The 24,858-nt window shown below is 42.5% G+C and overlaps 1 protein-coding gene across 1 annotated transcript; it reads right to left on the bottom strand.

Moving 5' to 3' along the window:
• Nucleotides 1-3,589: 3,589 nt before the first annotated feature.
• SLC25A33 (solute carrier family 25 member 33) lies at nt 3,590-22,452 on the bottom strand. Its single transcript, XM_075437412.1, has 7 exons — nt 22,328-22,452; nt 13,122-13,301; nt 9,282-9,359; nt 7,666-7,766; nt 6,441-6,507; nt 4,821-5,104; nt 3,590-4,154 (listed from the first exon to the last, which is right to left on the bottom strand). The coding sequence occupies exons 1-7, from the start codon at nt 22,375-22,377 to the stop codon at nt 3,952-3,954; spliced, it is 963 nt and encodes a 320-aa protein (XP_075293527.1). The 5' UTR covers nt 22,378-22,452; the 3' UTR covers nt 3,590-3,951.
• Between the last annotated feature and the right edge of the window lie 2,406 nt (nt 22,453-24,858).

Here is a 24,858-nt window from a genome sequence, read left to right as displayed (position 1 = left end):
CCCAGGTCAGGGTTGTCCAGAAGCTCTGCCCTAGAAAGCAAAGTTAACACCCATTTATGTGCTGCCCCTCTCTGCACGCATGGGTGGGCCTCACCCTTCTTACTGAACTGGAAGCAGTTGGTGGTTTGAGTCGTGCCCTGCTTTTACACGAAAGAAAGAGGCAAGACCTCTACCAAATAGGAGACTGATCCTGCCTCGAATTGCACAGCTGTTTTCCTGCTTAAAACAAAAAGACCCTCTCAGCACAACAGACAGAACTGCCTCAAGTTCAGGACCAAGTTGTGTCAACATCAGGTTTTTAAGAAGCCACAAAGGGAAAAGCTCTTCATAGCCAAGTGTTTGTACTGGAGACAAGCTGTACTTTTAAGCTTGTCTTAACTGTGGTTGGGGTCTTACCTGTTCCATTTCTATCTCCACAGATTTAGCCACAGAAGTTAATTCTATGGAATAACAGTGACTATTTCCTCTTGATAAATGCGAGGGGGACATAATTTTTCCATCTCTCTTCCACTGTTTAGCTCAATAATTCAGCAATTGGTTTATGAGACCAAATGATAGGGAAAGGAGGAAGAACAGCCCAGTCACCTGGCACATCAAGCCCTTCTAGAAGTCCTCTAGGACTTCTGTACTTGAGAGCTTGTCCCCCCTTCCTATCAACTGTATCTGTAGTATCAGTCCAACCACAGATGCATTGTTAGCCAAAAGTTTCCTCCTTACAGGAACTAATAAGGAAATTGTGCAAAACAACTATAAATCATGATGAGGGGCGCAGTCACCACACAAGCGTGTATCACAGCCACCAGTACATGTAGGTAATTTTGAGGGATACCAAGGCAACCACGGATACCTAAAGGGAGGCAGTCAGTCTTATAGTGTAAGGACTTGAGACATCTTCAAATGCCTAAGAAATGCTTCTAAAGCTAAATTAACCAACAAGAGTAGCTCATACTGTTGTAGCAACAGTGTGTTTGTGATTTAACTGTTACTTTATGAATGGGAACAGACTCTGTCCTGGTGAAGTTAATGGAAACTTTGTGGTCCCTTCAGATATGACCAGAGTTTCATCACCATACTGATAATTAAGCTACAAAGGGTCTAGCAATCAAACCTAAACCTGGAGGGGAAACTGCCCCAGAAATTCTAACCAGTAACGAATTTACGTACCTTCCATGAAACTCACTTTTTGTGGAAGCTGAAAAAGTGAACAGTGAAAAATGCTTTTGGTTTTTCTTTCATAACCAGAGAAAGGTTGGTTATTTTCAAAAATTCAGATAGCCCTTTGGAAAAAGGCTACTTCAAATTTTTCCCTCTGGTAATGGGCTTATTCTGTACTCAACGACATCAATGGGATTGCTCAGAGCATCACCTAAAAATGTTAACTCTTCAGAAGGTTAAGGAATCACAGGTTAGTGAATTTTCAAAATTCTAGAAGAGAAAGGAAGGAAAAAGGACTAAGTTAATTCAGAAATTCTATTAGCTCCACATATAGCTTATTAACCCCCTATCAAATTACGACTAATTCTGTCAGGGTTGGTAGCAAAGCTTAAATAACAAACCCCAAAATCCACCAGGATTCCTGATTTTCCATCAGATTTAGGCGGAACAAAAATTTGTTCACTTTTTCTTGCTTTCCGTCTTACCAAGTCCCAAACACCTCAAAAGGGTTTGAGTTCCCTCCCCCCATTCTGAAAAAGTATCAGTAATCTACATATTTGACTAACATTTTAAAAGTGAGCTGGTGTACTGTAAGTACGGAGGAATACTAATTTAAGAAAGCAAATATCAGAAAACATTTCAAAGTAGCAGCACAAGCGTCCTAGTTCTCAAAAATAGTAACAGCACTGTGTGACAGTTTTGACTCCTATAGAGAGACTACAGCTTTTGCTGCTCATAGTCTCCATAAAAAAAGCCATGCCAGTTTTTAGTTACTCAGCCGTTTCCTATTTTAGCTTAGGGGTAATGTGATACATTCTTTTCAGTAAGTCATAATAGAAATCAGTTATTTTTGCAGTTTTGCCTCCTAATGAGGTATATGTACATTCTCTCTATGCACTATGCTCCTCCATCACACTGATGTCAAATATGACCTCAAGTACCAGTCATCAGCTAGGTTCTAATGAGAAGAAACGTGAAGGTTTGAATTCAGTTATCAACCCATTGTATTTCTGCAACAAAATACTAGCCTGAAAACTTTATCTTACAAAAGACACCCCTACTCACTACTAGGCTGTTTCTTAATGCTTTGCATGATCCTTCCAAGTCCAAATACCACCTCCACTGTATATGGTCCTTGAAGTCTAAGATGTCCGTGAATACTTGTTTATGCTCAAGAACTCAACACCTGCTCAAATCATGAGAAGCTCATTGTTCAGTTCAACAGCAGGGAAGACTGAAGCTGGGCTCAAATGCTGTAGTGTTTGTCTCAGCTGCCAAAGCAAATGACACTAATGAGTAGGAGAGCATAGTATGGCCAAAGCAAAACACCAATCTACCCACTGGAGTTCTAAAACATTTTATCTTGCATTATCAGTAATTATTCATATACAATACTTTAATCACAAGGTACTGCTGCAATACAAGTGGTAAAGAGACTAACAAAATTAAAAGCATATTCTAATATTTATGAAAGGACTAATCTCAAGTATGCAGGATATTTAATTTGTAACTGAAAGGTAAGAACTGCATCATGACTACTGTTGAAGAATACCCCTTTGATACTGTGCCTTTGAAGGGAAAGGCAGATATCGTATCTACATGAAACACGAGAACTGTTCAACAGGCTGCACTAAGCTGGCGAATGCTTATTTCCTTCAGTAAGACATCAAGTAATGACATAATGAAACTATTTTCACAGGCTGTGGACTTTTTTCTGTCTGAACTCCAGTGACGTGTCCATGAGATAACACAGTATCTCATTGCCATCAGAAGCACTGCTCTACAGGGACATCAAATCAACAGGGATAAATTCCCCGAGTATCATATGATAAAGCAGAATCCAGAACTGCATTTATAGTCTACAGTGTTTGGGACCTATCTTATCCTCTCTTCCACTCTCCAGACCCCTAGCATTGAAGTATAAGGAAAATACAACACAAAAAAGCCCCAGAGCAGTAAAAGGCTGAGGCCAGGATACACAACCAAGTTACCGCATCTCATGGCAGGGCAGCCAGACCACAGTCACTGACTGTCTGTACGCTCCCAGTCCCTCACAAAAGCAAGGTCTAAAAGCCAAGTCATGACAGATCTGTTTACACACACTAGCATAATCAAGTATCCCAAATGCACAGGTGCACACAGTACTGTAACTAAATTTTTACTAAAAGCCTCCCACAATAATATTCCAGCAATACCACCAGTGTAAACAGCTTTTTCTAAGAGCTTCTGGTGTGCGTATTTCACACCATCAAAACAGAGAAACGTACTACAAGATTGTCCTACTTGAACACTCCAGGATGCTCACACAGCAATGAATGATGCACCTTGAATAAACCAGAAGAACTCTCAAAGTTATTTGGGCACTAGGCTATTACAGTGCTAAAAAGTGACATGACTCCATCAGTAAGAAGACAGTTTCAAATTTCCAAACCAGTTCTTCTCCTGTTTTAATACAGTTTTAATGAACATCAGTCCAAGAGATCACTCGATAGCATGAGGTACATTCCTCGACCACATATGGCTGTGCTTAAGGAAAAGGACAAACATATACTTAAATTAAATAGTGTAATTTAATTTAGTAACAGTTTAATTATCATTAAGTTAAAAAAAGTTATAATTAACTATTAACGTTAATGACTTGAGACCTTTCAGAAAGCATGAATCCAAAAGGAAATATCCAGCAGGTGGTCACAGACTTGTAGTTTTTCCACCAGCGCTGCCACCTGCATCAGTCTCAAAGGACTATTTGTTCAACGAAGAAATTGGTCTACAGTCTGTAACGAAGTCTTGGCTCTGCTACTTTGCATGGTCTTCTAACAGATACACAATTAATTCATAGGTGGACAACACAATGGCTGTGTTTGGTATCTGCCGGATGAGTTGGGCAAAGAGTCCTCTATAGAAGGCGAGGTAGCCTTCTTCATGTGCTACCAGACGAGCTGTCTGAATGAAAGTCTTGTATTTAGTGCCTTCTTCTCGCAGCCGTGTCCGTATGACTTCTGCAGAAGAGTAAAACAGAGCCCAAAGTTAACAAGGCTTAAACCTTGCCACTGGGAAACATGCCATTACCAGGAAAGAGTACGCAAAACCCAGGGACATGAAAACCTTCCTGTACCCATTGCCTGCCAGTACTTCCAGCCATGGAATCCTGCACACGTTGCCCTTCAGGCAAGAAGCAAAGTTAAAGATGAGGTCCCTCTCATGTGGAATAAGTGGATTATTTTCTCATTCAAGCTACTACAGAACGAAATGCTTCCCTGACGCTCACATAATCAATGCTGCTCTTTCTATATACCCATGATAACATTCACGTCTATCCAAAAAGAATAACACTCCTCAGCCCACAAGTCTTTCTCACCACTTGATCACAGAATCCCAAAAGCTGTGGGTGCTCAGCTACATGAGGCTACAGGTGAGAACAGAAGCACTAGGCATTCAATTTCTTTATGGCATTTTTTGAGTTGTTTTTAAACCACGGAGTCCCAAACACCAACTAGGAATGGCGAGACCAGTACTGAAAATGCCACTGCATATGCACACGCCACAGTAGCATGCATTTGGCCATTCAAACAACTAAGAATTTCACAGCCCTAAACCCCATCATTTGTCTTGGATTAAAGGCAACAGCTGTTCTACTGCAGTCATAAACGGAAAAGTTAACATACCATGTGGATATGCAATACAAGAGGCACAGCCCTTGGAAACAGCAGCAGCAAACATCAGTCCAAAGAAGTCTGTTGAGTTCCGTTCGGTCCCATTAGAAGGAGCAGGTGGGAGTTGGACTTCCTTTATGTGCTTTTTTAAACTTTCGTAAATGGCAAAGCAGATAATGGTCTCGGAAATCCCAGCATAGGAGGCAGTCAGGCCCCTATAAAAGCCGCGGATACCTTCTGTCTGGTAAACATATCTAGCACACTGCAAAGCATTCATTGGTTTGGAACCCCTGACTCTAAAAAACAAACAGAACAGAGCATATAATGAGCCCATAAAAAGAATTAATATTAAAAGAGATCTCAAAGCTTTCAGTAGTTTTCGTAACTACAGAAATGGTTCTCCGGTAAGTTTTACTCCAAAAATTGTCTAGGAAAGCTACACAGAGTAGGAATATCATGCTAAGAGTGTACACTTGGCTTTGCTAATTTACTAATACATACTCATAATAATTCTTTCAGCTCAAGTTCTATCCAGTCTGTCACAGTTCACATCAATGGTTTAAAAGACAATAAGCATTGAAAAGACACTGCTGTGTGTTAAACTAGTAATTCCATTTAAAGCCATCTTCAGCAGGCAAAGAGACAGAGGTCTGCTACCTGCGAAATCATCCTTCATTTTTAAGGGGCAGCACTCAGTTCAAAGGTGCCACCCTGTAAAGTGCTGGAATTAAATATTATAAATTATTTATAAGTTGTGGTGCCTTAAAGGATCCTTCTTATCTGACCTAACATGCCATTGCAGGAAGACACTTCCATTCTAAGCAGTCACATTATTAGCAGAGTCCCTCATCGCTTCGATATATACCAGTGACTGTGAATCACTCAAATAAAAGGTATTACTGTCAAATTCCCCCTCTGTCTTCAGGAGGTATGGTTAAAAGTAATGCAATGCTGAAGGAAGCAGAAGAACATTAAATCACTGCAACAGATTCTTATTGCCTCTAGAATGTTTTATGACACTAAACTAATGTGGCTTCATTACAATTGAACATCAGCCTTTCTGTTGACAGCTACCTAGCTGTGTATCGGTACCTGGGGCTTGCTGCAGTACACGCACACCCGTGTGATCTAGATCAGTACAAGTGATGTTGCCAAATGGGGCACAGATTGCAACCTCATGCGCAGCCTCCCACATGAGCTTGTCTGACCTTTCCGTAGCCTCTATTATTGCTGTATCAAAGCATTTCAGTCCTTGATATATTTATCCTCAACTTTAACCTCTGAAGTACAGAAGATTCTGTAAGCAGGAATCTGAGAGAAAATTATTGCTATGCCCAACTTAAGATTTACAGTGAAACCAGAAACTGAATCTAACTCAGCACTCAAGGCAACTTCCACATCCTTCTCTATAGTAACTGCGCATCAAACTGAAGCTCAACACACAGAACCTTAACCTTTGGTCTGACCAGGCAGAAGCCTGGTGGCTTGAAAGGTGGGGTTGAGAGTCAGGGAAACAACCAGGCAAGATCTATCAAAGTACAAAGAGCCACGAGCAAAAATGTGAAAGTTCCATTTTCCAGAGGCTCCCTTAGCCACTCAGGGGCATCCCATCTCCCTCAATCAGCTACTTACTTCCGTTCCAGTTGCATCCTGGTTTTCACCATCCATATAGGATTCATCAGGGAATTTGTGATAAAGGCTGAAGAAGAGAAAAGGAGACAGTAAGTACAGCTGAATCCAGGCTGGTGTATTGCCACGGCAAACATGAACTTTATACACTGTGCAGTGAGACGGTTCTAGTTACCGGGTCTACCTAGAGGTTTCAAACAACACGTAGGTGTGTAGCTTACAATCTCTCTCTTGCCAGAGAACCATCTCATGTCCAACTTCAGGAGCCATCAACCCATGGCCTTGGAATTTTTTTTTTTCTTTTAAATATTCCTCCTTTTTGCACCTATTTTAGTATGTACTTCATGTTTCTAAAGACTGTTGTAGACAAGATACCTTACTGACTGGGTATTAGAATAACAGATAAAAGGAAACCTGTGGGGAACACACACACGTATTAGTCTTTTGTTTTCCCCAAGGCTCTAGGTGGTGCCATTGAGCCATCTCATTAACAGAATCCATGCATAATTAAGGGACTAGTTTGGGAAAGATTATTTTTAATGATCACTTGTGACTGATGTTTGAACTAGTGGAGCTCTTCTGCAGTATTTTTCCAACAAGAACAAACTATCTTCCCCATCCTGTTAGGAAAAATACAACATCCTAAAACAATCTGACTAAAACACTATCAAAAGTTTGCTGGTGTCTACTAGTGGGTTTTTTTTCCCCTCACATTCAGAGACATTACCACAGCATTGCAGTTGGAAAAAAGTTCATCCCAAGTTAGTAAACAACAATCTAGAAATATTTCAAAGTGTTGAACACGAAAACAGTTCCCCTGCAGACAAGGTAAATTAGGAGCTAGCAAATTCCTGTTTTCTGGCACATGCAACCTCAGACTAAGTGTATGTTTTCAGAATGCACCACATATTGGTCTCTGTACTCATTCACACACCACAGTTCTCCAGAGCTGCCAGCCCAGACTGGTGTGTTAGACCAGGTCCTGTACAGACAGACTGGAAGTCCAGTCCCCGCCTTATGATTCATTCTATTAGTTTCGTAACTATTGAGAGGGATAGAAGTCTTGTAGCAACAACAGCTTAGACTAAATACTTATTAATACTTATAGTAAATTAAAGGTGCATCTCAGACCCACACAGATACCAACGGGTGTATTGCCTGCTATTGGTGAGGGGCTGGACATGGGGGTACTGCTGCAGACTGTACAGTACATGCATTAAATACATACCTGCAGAACCAGCAGAACAGATGTGCACAATGTTGCTGTTGGGCACAAAAATGCCATTAAATCGCTCTTTGGCTTTGGAGTAGCATGCAAAATAGACAGCTCTGAGAGGAGGGGGGGGAAAAAAATAAAGATAAGAAAAGCAATGTAATGCACACAATGTCAAATCAGATGCATTAATGTTTTTCCTCCCACCCCCTGAAAAATAAGACCTTCTCTCCAAAGAGGCCTCCACATGATTACTTCCACCTACAAGGACACAGGGTTTGGGTTTTTTTTCTCCTTACACTACCGTACCACTATCTGACTTGACACCCACAGGGTAAAAATATTTTACTTTCACACAAAGTCTGAGATGGGAGGCAACATGGTCTTGCAGCCAAAGCAAGTTAGATTGGACACCTCCACCAGCTCTGGCATTAAACACATTGTGTAAGCTTGGCAAAGTCACTTTCCCTCCGGGAGCCTTGTCTTGTTCAGCACTGTAACTGCATTAGCAGAACTTCATGCTTTAAGCACTTAACACTGAACTGAAATGAAAAGTTTTACACACCTCAAATCCCTACATAATGCATGGAAATAGAAGCAGCTCAGCTACTGCATTAGTCAATACGATGAGTAAGAAGCTCTCTGAACCAAGTATGTTCAGATTTCAGCTCCTCGAACTGCTACAAAAAAGGTGGATATTGGTGGCTACAATTTGAGAATTTCCATAAAGTACCTTATTCCAATCTTAATGGAAGCATACAAAGGAACACAAAGGACAGCACGAGTGAGTTGCACGAAAAAGCAGGCAGTTTTGGATTCAGATCCCTTCTGCAAAGATGACTTGCACAGAAATAGGATTCCCCACTTCCAGGTTGAACATCCTACCTACTAGGCAAGAGGCCAGAGAGGGAGTACACCACTCTTTCCAGTCCCTTTTCAACTGGTTCAATTTCAGACAAAGAATATCTGCCAATTTCCTGATTGCTAACAAGTTTTAACATTAGCTAGGCACAAAGATCTCAAGCCCTGCCAAGAACGGGACAGTCATAGGTACATGTGGGAACAATTTAGGTGCCTGTAAGACTTCCAAACACAAACAAACTTTGTACCTGCTTTTGTTGTTCCTTTAAAAAGAAAAGCACACACACAGACCTTTGGGGTTATGTGGCAGCAATGCAGGTCTTTCCCCCTCAGCTGCAGTTTTTCATTCAAGAAGAATTCAGGCAACCAATGACCAGATAGGTGCTCCTCTCCCCTGACATATAGCTCCTACTCAGTGTTTGGCAAGTATTTTTATGTATTCACAGAGAAGTAGCATCATATTAGAAAAATGCAAATATTAATCCTACAGATTCTTCTGCACTACTTTCTCTTGTTTTCTCAAGCACATAAGTGGCTCTTGCAATGACTTGGAATTTCAGTGCCTTATTTAATCGCACCTTCCAGTGTTATACAAATGCAAAGCAGATTTTTAGAAGTATTTCTTGGTATGTATACTGTGCAATATACTTGCACAAATCTCAGTTTATAGATGGGATAACTTCACGACCTAGTCTTTTGAGTCATGAACGCAATGCAACGTTTGGTTTGGTACCTTAAATGTGTATTTTAGCAATAGTTTAACTATTCACCTTGATGGTGCAACTCCAACCAAGTTTGGACCCAGCCCCCGGAAGAGTGACCTTGGTCCTTCTTTTTCCAGAATTGACCTTAAAATAAAAACAAACAGGGAAAAAAAGAGATAGTATTTGGGTTAAAAATTACACTTCTTGTTCTGTCAGACAGTTAGTCAAAACTAACTGTACAAAAGCAATGAGTACTAATTATAAAGCTGTTAGCTTTTAAGATACACAATATACTTGAAAACTACCAGAACCATACATTACTGAACAAAAGCCACTACACCATAAAACTTCAGTGCACTACAGGCCAATGTCTGTCATATGGCACATGGTTATAATTTCCATTCTTTGAAAACCAGCAAGAATTGAAGTTTCATGGAGAATCCAGCAATAGTTGACTCTGATGAACAAAGAATATTTTTGTCATTCTCTACCTAAACAATTCAGGAGTTTGTTTCCTGTACAGAGATACCAAAAAAACCCACAACCCTTTCACAGTTACCTAGTGATGTGTTTTTTTCCCCAGAGTGAAAGCTGAACATGGCAACCGTACCACAAGCTGTCTGCCCAGGTATTTCAGGGAGATCTGGTTCTGAGGGCATTCCAAAGAGTTCATGTCATCTTTCCCAAGTAAACTCCAACTACAGATGTACTGCTGTGAATCACTGTTGGGACTGGACTTCATGATCAGGTCTAAAGCAGGAAGATCACCAACTGATGCTTTCCTGCAGATCTGCAATGGCTACAGCCCAGGTTTCCAGAGTCATTTCCACCCATATTCCCTCACACCTCAGAAGGCACGCTAGGCTAGGACTTCTCTGAAGATAAGCTGTTTGGACAGCTTCCCCAGCAGCTGCCAAGTTCTATACAATACCTTACTGAAGTGTCTCATTAAAAAAGGCTTATCTTACAGATTCCTTACACTGCTAACAGCAGATATATTTACAAGGAATAAACCAACCACCAAACACTAGTGAGCAGCCAAGTATTTATCAGTGAAAGCCAGCTATAGTCCAGTAATCACTGGGATTTCAGTGCACAATCTGTTAGACAGCAGCCCCTTTAACTGAACTCACCATGTGAAAACCATGCAAGAAAGTCTAGACAACCCCGGGCTCCATGGGTAGTTCACGTGCACCTGCTGGAACTTACAATTTTTCAGCATTTGCTTTCTAGGTCATTAGCACTGTTGAGAATGTTCCCCCCAGATTCCAAAACCAAGTTCATTAGACAGAAGAAGACATAGAAGCTTCTGAAACACTTTCTGCAGCAGAGTTGAACTTTCTGTGTAAACTCCAGGGCTGAGTGTCTCCAAGGAGACAAATCCACCAACTACTTGTTCTTTGTCACTTAACAGTCACGACTGCAGATTCCAGCTGGGGTGACTCATCAGAATCTTAAATGGATTAGACAAAAACAGCCTGTCCTTCTGGAGTGCCTTCTATTCAGCAGCAGACTTAACCTGCACTCCTGAGTACCTACTTTCTTTCTATTTACAGCAGTTAAGGGGCTTTCATACTCAACACCTTGAACTCTTACAGAGCACTTTTGTATGTAGGGCTCTAGTGGCTACTTCTTTAGCCATACAGTTTTCCCAAACCAGAAGGCCCAAGTCTATCCAGTTTGGCAATGCATGCATGACCAGGACTGAGAAAGGGATGGAAGAGTAAAAGCAAGAGACCTAACTTTACTTCTTTCTTCACACATCTGTATTTTATCAGACGGATCATAATCAATAGCATTATCTGTTCTTCATAGATGCTGCCTGCAAGGGAATGACAGCATAAATATTTTGCTCTCACTTCTCAATCCTCTCAAGTAAGCAGGTCAAAAACTTGCAATACGTGCAGCTAAGCAGTCCCTGAAATGAAATGAAATCGAGATCATGGTAACCAAAATTAATGAGGTTAATAAATATATTAAAATGTTGACCCAATTTTAAACCATTTCCTCTCTCCCTAAAAAAACCATAAAATAAAAAAATACAAAACCATAAAAAAACCACAAAAAAACAAAAACCCCAACAACTCCAGAAAAAGATGGGCCAAGAGGATGAACTAAGAGCCTTGTGCCTTGAAGTTTTCACTTGCTTTAGTTACAGATGCCTCCAGTCCAATGCTGCAAGGTAAAAAAATAGCAAGGGAAAGGAGACGAAAATCAAAGGCAGCTGGCACTACCTTACGCTTTCAGTCACGAATTGCTCTAGACTCACCTCTGAATAGACAAAGAAGTGTCTGGCAGGGGAGAGAAGCACTGTTTACAATACAGAAACTCAAGTCCCAGAATGACTCTAGCCAGATCGTTCTGCAGAGAATTTGAATTAGCACTGTACTGTTATATAACTGCGCAGCTTCTCCCCAGGCAATGTGCCAAGCATGTTGGCCTTACATAAAATCATTCCACTTGCTCTGCTAGTCATTATTTTCTTTGGCATTTCTGCTACCTGATCTAAACAGGGCCTCTCTGTATAACCCTGGAGTGCCCAATGATCCAAACAAACTCAGCCCACTTGCATGAGGTCTGAACCATAAGTTTATGGTGCTTTGATATGAAATAAAGTAGTACAGTTTTGGACTTCAGAGTTGCTGGTAAAACTGTTCAGCAGTTGTAAGCTAGATGATTTCACATTTCCTCCCCTTTATGAGCACACATCTGAAAAGGGAACAACTGGAGCATCAACTGCTGCAGTCTGAACCACACAGAAGGCTTTTAGCAGGGATTGTAATACAGGTGTAGACAGGACTGATGCACAATAATAACTGGCAAAGACAACATCTAATAGCAAACAGAGAAGAGCTCATTAAGTCAGCTATAGCTGAGGAAAAGATAAAAGCTTCCAAGACCAAATTAGTGCAAGACCAAATTAGACATTCTATTTTAGTGACACTGCTTTTGCAAAAAGTGTCCTTCCCCTACTCCCATCAGTTTCAATTACAGATCACCCACACAAGAGTGCAGACAAGTATAACTTAAAATATATGAGAACACAGAATTCTGGAGGTCATCTGGTCCAAACTCACGCTCAAAGCAGGGCCAGCTTCAAAGCCAGATCAGGAGCTGACATGCACAATTAAGCACAGAGAATCAGAAACCTTGTTACAATGTTGGTCCATTCCCATGAAGGAATGGTGACAGGCTCTCGTTTTTATATGACACTCCAAAGAGAGACCGCTTCAAGAGAGGAATCAAAATTCCCCTCCATCAAACAGGTAAACAGCATGGGCAGCAATAGCAACAAGTATCTCTACTAGCTACCCAAAGCTCTGGGAAAAAGACAGCGTACATGGCTCATTCAGTCCTTCAATCATTTGGCAAGAACTGGCCCAGCTAGAAAGGATTACCTGTTCCAATGCTCAAAGGAGACAGTAAACACGATTATTCCCAGAGAGACACAAAGACGACACTTGTCAGCCTCAAAAAACAGAAAAAGTCCTTTCCTCCAGGATATTTTCTGTGATAGTTCCCACAAACTAAGGCACATCATGAGTTTACCGTACATCCTGTGTGTTGATCCCTAGGAAGTCCTAACTACCAAAAAACCTAAATGTGAGGACACAATTTAAAAATAACACCTCCACACACTTATTCAAGTCAATTCACTTTGGAAGGCTTCTAAGCAGTGGAAACAAATTTCTGTGGAAGTTCAAAGGAACACTCGGGAGTCCCGAATACATATGTATTTTTAAAAGAAAAAATTATCTTTCTACTGCTGAAGGAAGAAGCCCAGCTGACATGAATCCTTCCAGTGCAAGTCCGGAGAAAAATTCACCTTCCACGCTTGCACAGAGGAACTGCAACTCAAACCACTGGTGTCAAGCAACGCTAAATGACTGGAGGTACAGCACTCACTTCAGAACGCCGAAGAGCCCTGGTGACACAGACGTCGGCCTGACCATTCCTTCACCACTGATGGTCCCCAGCTGGATTTGTGGGTAGTAGACAGTCCGGAAGGCTAGCTTTGAAGATTGGAGCCTAGTCTTTATTACCTCTAAGGGACATGTAAAGATGGCACCAACTGTTCCTCCGCATCTGTAAAATACAATTTAAAGAGAAGACAAAGTCAGGAAAACATAGCTACACAGATGCGTCAAACTACAGCACAGCATATAAACAAAACTGGAAGACTTGTCTCCAGTTGCTCCGCATTGTGGACAAATCATTCAGAAGCAGGGCAGTTTTGGCATTAGGTAAGTGAGACTGTTCCCAAGCCCCAGGGGAGGGGAGAGAAGGTTGAGAAACTGTTACAATGATTATGTGTAGTGATGAGATTGGTAAACACAAAGATGATACCCAGCACTAACAAAAAAATCCCTGACTGACCATCTGATGGTCCCATGTTCTGCCAGGACTTGGAATTCTGCCTGTGAAAACTTCACAGGCATCCATGTTTCAGAGCTTGTTGTCCTAAAACAGACATACCCTCGGATGGATTTTTCTTGTGGGAAGCAGGAAGCTGGCAGATGAGAACAAGCCACTGGGGATTAGGACACTACAGACTGAAAACACAGCAATATAATTCTTCACCATTTCAGTACTTATAATTAAAACAGTGGTCTACAGAAGCAGCAGATCTCAAAGTTACACTAAGTCAGGCCCTCTTAAAAACAACGGATATCAACTACTTTTTTGGGGGTGGGGGAGAAGGAAGCTGCAAGGATGAGAGGGAGGGTGGGAAAACAGACTAACAGGACAGAACGGCTAATAAAGAACAGAATTCCCATACTCCGATAACAGAAGGACAAAAATAAAACACTATGCACCCACACATATGTGTGTATATCTACATACACATACAGAGACACACACACACACATATACATTTATATAAAGAAGAAATAAATGATCCTGTAATAGGCATATACTCCATGTAGTCGGACTAAGCCTCAGAAAAAGCACAGCGGGCCAAGAATAAGGTGTACAAGTCCTAATTTTCATTTTAATTGGTGATCTGGAAAGTAACTGGTCAAATCATTTCTCTCTGCTGCTATTCCTCTTTGGCAACTGAATGTCCCTTCTGCCAAATTTCACAACTAAACATAATGCTGATGTTGGTTAAATGGCACTATATCTAAATTTTGTTAATGAAACACACTGATATTTAGGAAGATTTAACTAAAGATATCAGACTTTTTCCAAGGGTGTTTACCACAACTGGACCTACTGACTAGGAAGTATTTTGTTACACAAGTGTCAAAGCATGCGATTCCTTCAAAAATCTGTGTTTGCGATTTTCCTTAGAAAACACCAGGAGTCAACAATTCCACTCTCTCTGATGTTAACATGAAATTGTCATTTTAGTAGTTTTCCATGAAAGGGAGATGAATTTTTAAAAAAATCCTATACTTTGTCTTGCGCATAAAAAAAGGCATCTATTGCTAGAGCCGTAAGAAGTCTGCATGCACTAATTTGGGAACAGAGATCCACACAGGACACTACTAAAGCTACTAGTGCATATTTTCTACAGCCCCATCTAGACGTGAACTATTTTACTCAGAGAATCTTTTTTGCAACACAAGGAAAATGGTAATTAAAGAATGGCAGAAAAATCCAAGCTGGAGATACATTCTAGTTAATAAATGCTTTATCCAGTACAGCTTATGTTGCTTGCTGAAACAGTACGTCTCATATCAAAGAGTAACCACTCTTTGCCAAAACCCTGAAGCCCCTGCACTTGCACTAACAATCTGGCCACCCTGACTGTACAATCACATAAATTCAGGTTCTCTGTAAGGTTCAGAAGGACACGTCAGACCACACGGCTGGGGAATACAACTTCCTCACTACAGTCTTCGAGTTCTGCAAGATTCTGTGCAAGCACATGATCCCAAACACTCCGCTTTTCAGATACAAACACATCCAACAAAGCAACTGTTTTCACCAAGACTAGCAATACCATTCAACACCATACTTCAATGAGTTTCTGCTTTAAGTTCTTGCTCCTTCCTGCTGAAAGGGGGAAAAACCTAAACTAGGGAGAATCCATACATCTGAAGTGACAGATACTGTAAGAAAGAGCTTTGCCTTCATGCCTTTGAAACCACTTATGCTTTGACTGCAGAATAAAGTCAAAGTTGTTCACGGGACTAGGTACTAGGTTCATGGTACTAGCTTCATGGTACTAGCTGAAGTTGTGTCATTTGGCTCAGAAATGACAGTGTCCACAGAGACCTTATCAGGCCTCTGATTACTTTGTGTAGCCATCTGATTATTTTGTGTGCTGACTGTTGTGTCAGTACTACTCTGGAGGACATCAGTTTATCCCTCTCTGTTTTGTGAGGTGTATCTCACATTGCTCTGAAATCAGATCTTGGAGGAAGATGAAAGGTCAGGAATGGCATCTCCAGCAAAACCTTTGCTGTTCCCACAGCTCACACTTGTAACTCGGAGCAGGATGGGTTTTGAGGATCCCTCTTGCAGATCCTCACTGCCACGTTTCCTACTATGTATACCCAATACAGACACGAGTATGTATAATTAACACCTGAATAATCAACATACTCAAGAGAAATTGTAGGTCTGTGGGAACTCAATGAAGAGAATCTGATTGCCTTAATTCGCAAATCATTTATCTACCAATACTCCACTACTGTGTACTCCATCTTCAGTCCTCATTTATTTTGCATTTATGAACATTAAAACAATACCTTCACAGTAACAATTCATAAATTCAGAACACCGAAACTCCATTTGCTGTTTCTGAACTACCAGCTGCTCAGTCTAGAGTGATATCTTCCCATTCAATTTTTTAGCCTCTCTGTCATATTCCCTCCTGCATCAGCTGCCTTCTGGCCTTCCTAGCCCACCTCTTGCCTTTTATCCTTTTAGTTTGATAATCCAGTTAATTTATGCAGCCTTTAAATATTTAAGTACTTCTGGTAATGCACACACATTCCTCTGATATTCAACACAATGAGTTAATATCCGCATCATCAGTTTTAACAGCTCAGAGTTTATGTTGTCAGTGTGACATTTAAGAAAAAAGCATTCTCTATCGGAGGAATTCTCAAAGTCAACAGGGTGCTTACATTATGTCCCAAATATAAATATGCAGCAGATAGTTCAAGTAAGGACTTTGATGTACTAGGCAGCTTTTTCACATGAGCTAATTTTCCTCCACATGGGAATTCTATGCATCATACCCTGGTGTTGCTCTATTCCCTGGAAAGATGGCTGAAAAATAACACACTGTGAATGAAAGAAACACTTTGTATTCCTCGGGTGTTCCAAATGCCTGCATCTGGGAAGAAAGGAAAAAACAAAACAAAACAGCATTCCTCAGCTAAATAAACAGCCATAAGGCCTGAAAGATTCAGACTATGGATATACAGCCAGATAAATTTCCTTTGGGAAAGTCTTATGCTGCAATCAAGGTAAAATCTCCAAGTCTACATACTGGTTTGAGTCAGGGTTTGGGTCGTGCCCCCCCCCCCAATACCTCAGTGCAGAACTACAGGTCCAGACATGTCAAGGAGTGTTTCTGCACTAGTCTCTTGCAAAAATCCCAAAGCAATGTCTAAATCTGTCCTTAGTCAAAAGCTAGAAGCCTCCCCAGAAACAAAACACAATGGTAGAGTATCTTTTAACAGGTCACACGGCAAGCATATAACAAGAGGTTGCCAGTTATGCTCTGCACATATCACAGAATCACTTCAGTGTGAGACACCCAACAATTCATCAGCTTTGGCCTGTCACTTACTTGCCAGAAAAACAGTATTTGTACTTCAGGCTTTGAATGTCTCCTCTAGTTACATGATGGGCCGGGCATGTATCACCATTCGAGCAGTAAAAAACAGTTCTCTGCCTTGTGATGTCCAAAGAAAGGAAGTAAGGAAACTCTTGGTCTGAGAATATGAAACATGTCTTGCATTTCTGGAGATACATAATGTACTATACATTAAGAGCTGCCAAAAAATTATTTACTTCCATAAAAAGAAAAAACTGTTTTGAAAACTTGCCACGGATGTAAATCTCAAAATCCAATTCCAATTTTTCTCTTGCTGCCAGCTTTTTGTCTTTACAAAGTCCATCCCCAGTACACCAATGACTTGCATTTGAAATAAACTCTCAGCACCCACTAGCACAATTGATACAGATGCCAAGAATCTTAATTAAGAGTAGGGCTTACTTCATCTGTCCTAGATTTAATCGCTGAACAATATTCTTAATATGAATAACACCACAATGCTGAACATTAAAGGAAGTTACGCAAAACAAAAGCAAACAAACAAAAAGCATCCAAACCTTTCACGATCTTTCAGTAGAGTCCCACCAACTTTACCAAGATCATAAGCAAAGATGATGCGTGGCTTGGTTAGAGGAATCATAACTTATAACCCAGCCTGGCACATTTTGCTATGTGAGCATTTGAAACGACCTCTTCCTCCTCAAAGGACAGCAGCTACTCTCAAAATTTAACAGTGAATTTTTGACAGACAGGAGTCAAGTGAAACACCTGCAAGAGAAGTATTAGTGCAAATATTCTGGCAACTATACTTAACGGGCCACTTCAGCATCAGGCTGACAAGCATACGTCAGGTCACGCTTCATGGATGGCACCACATACAGCTTTAAATGTCAAAATACACCTTGTGATATGATTTGTTACTACCGACTGGATAGATATCCCTCTGATGGACTCAGAAGCCTGCAGAGCCCCCTAAAAACAGCCGTGAGACACTGAATTCAGTGGGACAGCCAGGGATACAACTAAACCACAGCACTAACAGTGCAGAGTATTAGCTGCTTTCCTAGTCACTGACAGAGGATCATGCCCATGAAGGCAGATGAGGAAATCCCAAAGCGAGTGGTATATTAACATCAAGTGCAGAAAGTTCTAAATGAGATTGTATTTGCAACAGGAATTTCATTCTGTTTTTCTAAAGCAGGCCACACGCTCTAGCATGACATGCATAGCATAAACAGCAAAGTAGGTTATATCTTTGATACTTCATCACTGCACTGTCAAGACTGTAAACAAAACAAACTGCGGCATTCTCAAATGCCATAGCAAACCAAGTACCAAAACAATACACACTGTTCCTAATGCCTTAATTTTGAATTATTAAGCATTCAATAAACGTCCAGCTAATAATGTTATCATCAGGAGTAGATATTCCTGTAAGCACTTACTGTGTTCCTTGAGCCGATACACTGTTAGTAAATAACATAATGCACATGAGAACCTGAACTAGGCAGAGGGGTGGAGGACAGTCAATCTCATTAACTCTTGCTGTGCTGGACTATGCACAGTAGAGCAGAAACATATACTTCAGGTGAAGGCTTCTCTCCATTTCACAAACGGAAACGTTATTTCCCAAACGGTTTGTCAGCATTAGCACATCGCTTAACGATTAACATCCGTGGGAGAAGTACAGCAGTCCCTTTTCCCACAACCCGTTCGGTTACCAATTTGTGAAGTAACACGTCTTTAGTTCTGTGACCTGGAGTAGACATTCAGGCAAATCCTGGTCAAAGCCAACACTTTGAACAAGGCTCTCAGCAACCTGGTGCATCAAACACCTCTTGGCTGCAACTGAGACAACCAACCTATGCCCACAGAGACAGATGTCACTATGCCCTCAGTCCAAAGCAGTTTGATGTCACCAGTGTTCCCAAAGTATGCTTTCAACTCTTTTACAGGTGATTTAGGCAAACTTTGATATCTGAGATTGCTTTTCAGAGCCACAGGAGCAAGGGAGTTACGGACTTAGGCCTCAATACCAAGACAGAAAAAAAAAGTCACAAACATGGTTTTATTCAAACAAACAGTCCCTCCAGTTTGAACCAAACTACTAAAGAATACATATCACACATACCTATATGAAATCAAGATTAAATGTTTGTTCCCAGTTTTTGCTCTTTGTCAGTTTGATGAAAGGCACCACAGCCTCTAAACACCACTTCTTAGGAAATCCGTGTAGTAAACAGTATTAGTCCATCTGGGAAGACAACACAGAGTAACCTCTGCTGCAGCTCAGTCCACATTTCTTCCCAAACAAAAATAAACAACTGCACTGACTTCAGCAAGCAAGCAGGAACCCAGACTTTTAAACACATTTACATCTGTTGTGCAACTTTGGCATCATTCTCTTCGCTGCTCTGAAATCTTCTCTGCCCTCAGAGTCACGTCCCCATCAAAATGCCAAGACCCTTTGGTTTACTGCTACTATTGTAAGCTTTAAATGGAACTAACAGAAACAAAAAGAAGCCAATGAGTCTGTCTGCCTATAATAAGTCAGCTAATAGGAAGCTGTCTCTTTCAACAACTGGAGAACACTTGCTAATATTGAAGTGCATTTCATCACTTCTAGCCTCCAAAGCATTAAACACTTCTATTCTGGCCATTAAGATCATCTGAGGCCGGCTTGCCTCTTCCATGCATACATGAGGACACTGGATCACATCATCTTAAACTGACACCGCACCCCACCCTCACCTTCACAGGAAGCTAACGTAGTACCAATAATGTCGCTATCAGAATTATTCCAAGTGAATGGGCTGCTCTTGCTTTATCTGCAAAAAATACTTCACAATTGAACAAAGGTTAGCATCTTACACAACTTCTAAATATTCCGAATTTCCAAGACTTTCTTCTGCTGAAGGGGTAATTGTACCCAAGGTCTTGGTTCTGCAAACAGCTTTATGTCACGACACAACCCATTTATTAGAATAGGGTTCTCTGAAAGAAAGCGCATAGGTAAAGGTATTTGAACGACTGAGGAAAGACCTCAGAGACTATTTCTCAAGCACTAACACACTAACAATTCTTTCTAAAACTCCTTTGATGATGTAATTGATGTAGCAAAATATTATCACAGCTGAGCTCCTTTAATCAGACTGTACTGAGCAGGCATCCTTTACCACTACTAAAAACCGAAATGGGTAAGGCAGGCATGGCACGGAGCCTCCTGTCTAATCACGTTTGGGTTTCTAGCTCGCCTGTCAGCTAGTCCAGCACCCCACCAAACATATCACATATTTCCTACCACACTTCCTTCATGTAGAGAAAGGTGTTTTCATAGCTTGGGCAAAAGTTCAAAACTGATGGTCTATTTCTTGTTCTAGCCAACGAGTCCCAAGAAGTCTGCATTTCTCCCTTCAAAAGCAGAGCTAATAGCATTAGTAGATCCGTACATGCACAGAGGATATGGCAGTTCAGGGCCTTGTACAGGGAACCGCTCTGAAACGAACTGTTTGGATGGTGGTTGGTGGACCAGACACTTTCGTACTGGGTGGTGCATGAGAAGACTAAATTTGCTGTCTCATTTCCCTTTCTGTAACAACACAGCAAGATAAATGGTAGTATACTTTTCCACGTCTCTGTAAATAACAAGATACACAGAACAAGAATCCAGTCCAGCAATGAACATTTAAAGGCCAGTGTATCCTAAAAGCCCATCCCTTTCCTCAGTGCTGTATCTTCATTGCTGGTTTAGAAATAGATCAGTGTTATTATACCAGAGTGGTCGGGGGATATTCCCTACTGCGTTTCCATTCCTTCCCCTCATGCTCTCTCAAAAACAGACTGGAGCCAGTGACTTCCTAGGCATGCTGCAGAAAATGGTTCTTTACTAGAATCCCTGAAAAAGGTAGAGGGTACATTAAATGCATAAGGAAGATGCTGATCACCCAGTACCAGATTAAACACTGATGAGTTTAAAATTCCTATTTATTTAGAGTCTGATGAGCTACGTGAGGACACCTAGAGTCCTAGATAGGCATTGTCACTATCCAAACAAGCAGCATGAGTACATTCAGGCCCAGTTTCTGCCACAGGCTCTGTGTACTACTCTAATGCAAGTGGGGGAGGTGAGGGAAAGGGAGGACTTAAAACAACACATAGCATCCAAGTCAGCAGAAGGGCAATGTCTCTGAAAAACGTAGCTTCATTGGGTTTAATATTACATTAAACGAACTTACTGCTCCAGGGACGTGTCACAGGACACTGAAGTCTCCTGTTTAGCAACAGAACAAACAATGGTCTACTAATCAGCAGATTTAAACTAACAATAGATTTCACGTTCGTTTCCTAACTACTATCAGCTGACAGGCACTACAGAATATCCTACTAAGATAGTTTAAGCCATTAAAAAAAGATTTTAAAAAGCGAAGATTTCTGATAAGGACAGAAATGTGCACAACAGCACTTACTCTCTACATAACAAATGATTTCTTACAATTTATTTTTAATTCACACCATAAAATTATCTTACTGGACTACTATTAAAATTACTGCAGTAAGTTAATTAACAAGGCTTTTTAGGAGGGTTTTCAGTTGGCAGTTTGTGGGTTAGGGTGAGGGGGGTTGTTACTTTAAGCTTTTAACACAAGAAAAATAAGAAGTTTACATCTCTTTGCAGGAACTTAAAAGCAGCAGCCTGGCATGCCAGGTCACTACTCAGAAGTAACAGGGCCTTCTCTCTTCCCCCCCATCCCTTTTCGGAGTACTTCCTTTTCAATATAATTATATGGATCAGGCAGTTAAATGGCCTCCATTATTAATTGCCACCTACAGAGAGCTTATTAAAGCGTTGTGCAGGTACCTTACTTCACCAGATCAAGCTATGGCCTATCAAAAAGGCCCAAAGCCTGCTGTCGGGACAAGGCTTTCTGGGTGCCACCCCTCGGTTCCTGCTTAGTTCATCAGAAGCCGCACACGAGGGCGGCATTTAAGATGTTTCATTTAACAGTGCCGGACGCCACAGCTACGTAAGATTTTAAAATCACACCTAGCTAAATGTCACAGCAGCCCAACCAGCTCTGCCCTCCAGCCGCACCATCCCTTCTCAGCCCCCCTCGCTGGGCTGGCTAAGGCTGTGTTTCCTAGCCCCGGGAGGGCACCGCCTGCCTTCCTCCCTCAGACGGACCGAGCCGGGCGCGCAGGGTCGTGAGGGAGGCGGTGGAAAAGGCGGACTGCGCCCGGCCCCGCAGCGCGCCCGGCCTGGCGAGGGGAGGCCGCAGCCCGCCCCTCGCCTGAGGCAGCGGCCGGGCACCCCGCGGGGAGCCGCCGAGCCGCGCCGCACCCCTCCCCGCGGGGCCTCCCCCGCCGCACTCACCCGCCGGCGAATAGGTGCAGCAGCGTGTTCTCCTGCGAGCCGCCCGCCATGATGCCGCCGCCGGCTCGCGCTCCGGCTCCGCCAGCGGGAGCTGGAGGCCGCGCGGCGGCGCGCGCCTAACGCCGGCGGGCGGCGCGCAATGCATCAAATGGCCGCGTGTGACGTCACCGAGGGCGTGGCTGCGGCGGGCGGGCGGGCTGCTGTGAGGGGCGGGGCCTGCGGGCCCATGGCGGGGTCACCCAGAGCAGGCTGCACAGGGCGGGTCTTGAACATCTCCAGAGAAGGAGACTTGACAGCCTCCCTGGGCAGCCTGGGCCAGGGCTCCGTCACCCTCAGAGGGAAGAAGTGCTTCCTCATGTTCAGCTGGAGCTTCCTCTGCTTCAGTTTGTGCCCGTTGCCCCTTGTCCTGTCGCTGGGCACCACTGAACAGTCTGGCCCCGTCCTCCTGACCCCCACCCTGCAGATATTTATAAGCATTTCTAAGGTCCCCCCTCAGCCTTCTCGCATGGGCCCTTCTATGCCCATGGCTCATACGTCTTTATGTTAAGAACAGAGGAAATACCTCAGACTAATCCAACAACAAAATCCACAGTGCCGTTCACACAGTCAAAGCCTGCCGCTTTCCTTCAGTCCTTTGAACGCCCTGGGGGAAAGCTCAGATGTCTGCGCTGAGTATTTCTGAGGGGTGGCTCCATGATGATCTTTGGAAGTATTTGTATTTCAGAGACACATGACGTGAGGTGTTTAAAACTTATGCTCCCCGAAAGTCAGTGGAAGAACTGCGGCCCGGAGCAGTGATTTACACTCGTCGGGAGGATAGATGCCATCAGTTTATATGCTGTAGGTTAATTTCACAGCCAGGTCATTTACCAGTGTCTGGCTTTTAACATAAAAGTTGAAATCCCGAGGAAAACATTAAAATCTACAAGAAGACCCTAGGTCTGCGTATATTCCATGTACACAAGTTTTCTGTTGTCCTTGACAACAGGCTGGAACAAACAGCCTCCTAGCTTCAATTCAGACATGAACTTCACTGCTGCCTTACGGCACAACCCAAACTTCCCAGTCCTAACACTGCCAGGCGCTGGAGTTTGAAATTTGGGTGTGCACGTGGCTTAAGGGTTAAAACCAATACCTGGGTCCCCCCTGGGATCAGCCAGCGCTGTTTGGGGGTGCCTGTCCTGGACCCTCAGTCTCCGGAGATCAGCCCTTCTAGACCTTTCTCTTTCTTTTTTGAGGTGATGGTGACAAATCCTAAGGTGCTATAAAGAACGGTTGCCTCTAAGCGATCTTGTGTGGTGGCTAAAGAGCAGAGATTTACTGAAGCAGAATCAGTCTAGCGGACAAGGGTGATGGGATCCCTTCTCTGCAGAGTCTGATGAAACCAAGGAGTAAATACAGCATTAATTGCAAATGGGATCTGAGGCAAAGTGACAGCTCTGACCACCTGGTCCCCATAAATCCTGGGATCCTGAGGACCCCAAGTCATCATCAAGATTTTCCAAAGTTACTCTTTGTGATGACCCAGAATATATACCAGAGAGCCCAGGCAGCAACATAGATTTGCTAGTTGTAAATATATCAAGGATGCTGGGCCTGTCAAATGGTGAGATAAATGAAGCGTAATCCCATCGGATCATGCAAATGAATCTAACAAGAAAAACATCTGGCGAGGAGATGACTCAGAAGAGAGGTGGTAACCACTGCAGGTTTATCAGAATGCAGGTGACTCGATTAACATATCTCTTTTGTTTACTTGAGGTATTGATTCAACCATGTGATCTTTGGAGGCCCACCTTGTTTATAGTGCCTCTCACCAGCCAAAAAACCCACTGACCTTATCACAGTGACAGAAACTTCCAGGTAGGTGTAAGCATTGAGAAAACACATCTAGGGCACCTGGTAACATCAACACAACCAGAACTGGCCATAAGGACCCTTTGCTAAGACTTCCAGCTCGACACAACAGTGGTACCCACGCACACTGCAAATAGGTAAGGATTCATATAAGCAGACACATACACACAGTGAAAGCTGGGCTAAATATTCTCATTTACACATGTGTATAAACTACAAATGCACAAAGGCAGGACTACCAGCCTTTCGTCTTCACACACACAGGGCCCTATTACACACACATATACATAGTTCAGCCAAGCTGAACTTGGCCAAGCTTTTTCCCGCATGCCCAAACAAAAAAGCTCCCTCCACACATCAAAACCAGGTTTGAGCCCCAGTCTTATGCTCCCAGTTCCACAGAGGCAAAGCAGCCCTGCTGACAGTGCATGAATGTGCACAAACACAACAGTTCATGGATAGGCAGGCAGTGGCAGGAGGTTATTTCTAGCCCACCAGCAAACTTGGGAAAACAGCTCCTAGATCAAATGCGTTTCTGTAGCCTGGGGAGGTGCCAGACAGCCCTTTACAGTGTGGAAACGGGAAGCTTGACCTGAGTGACAGAAGAAAATCTGCTTCAAGCAGGGGGCAGAGGAAAGAAAGGAGAAATTGGCCTTCCTGGACAACATTAGATG

This window comes from Opisthocomus hoazin, chromosome 16 (assembly GCF_030867145.1).
Source record: "Opisthocomus hoazin isolate bOpiHoa1 chromosome 16, bOpiHoa1.hap1, whole genome shotgun sequence".
NCBI lineage: Eukaryota > Metazoa > Chordata > Aves > Opisthocomiformes > Opisthocomidae > Opisthocomus > Opisthocomus hoazin.
The sequence above is the reverse complement of the archived record's forward strand: the minus strand, read 5'-3'. Positions and strand labels throughout refer to the sequence as shown.

Coding starts and splice junctions, on each gene's coding strand:
- SLC25A33 (XM_075437412.1), bottom strand. CDS start 22,377: ATGGCGGGCGGCTCGCAGGAGAACACGCTGCTGCACCTATTCGCCGGC. Junction 7,767..9,281: donor GTTGGAGTTGCACCATCAAG/GTGAATAGTTAA, acceptor CCCTCCTCTCAG/AGCTGTCTATTTTGCATGCT. Junction 5,105..6,440: donor AGGATGCAACTGGAACGGAA/GTAAGTAGCTGA, acceptor TTTGTTTTTTAG/AGTCAGGGGTTCCAAACCAA.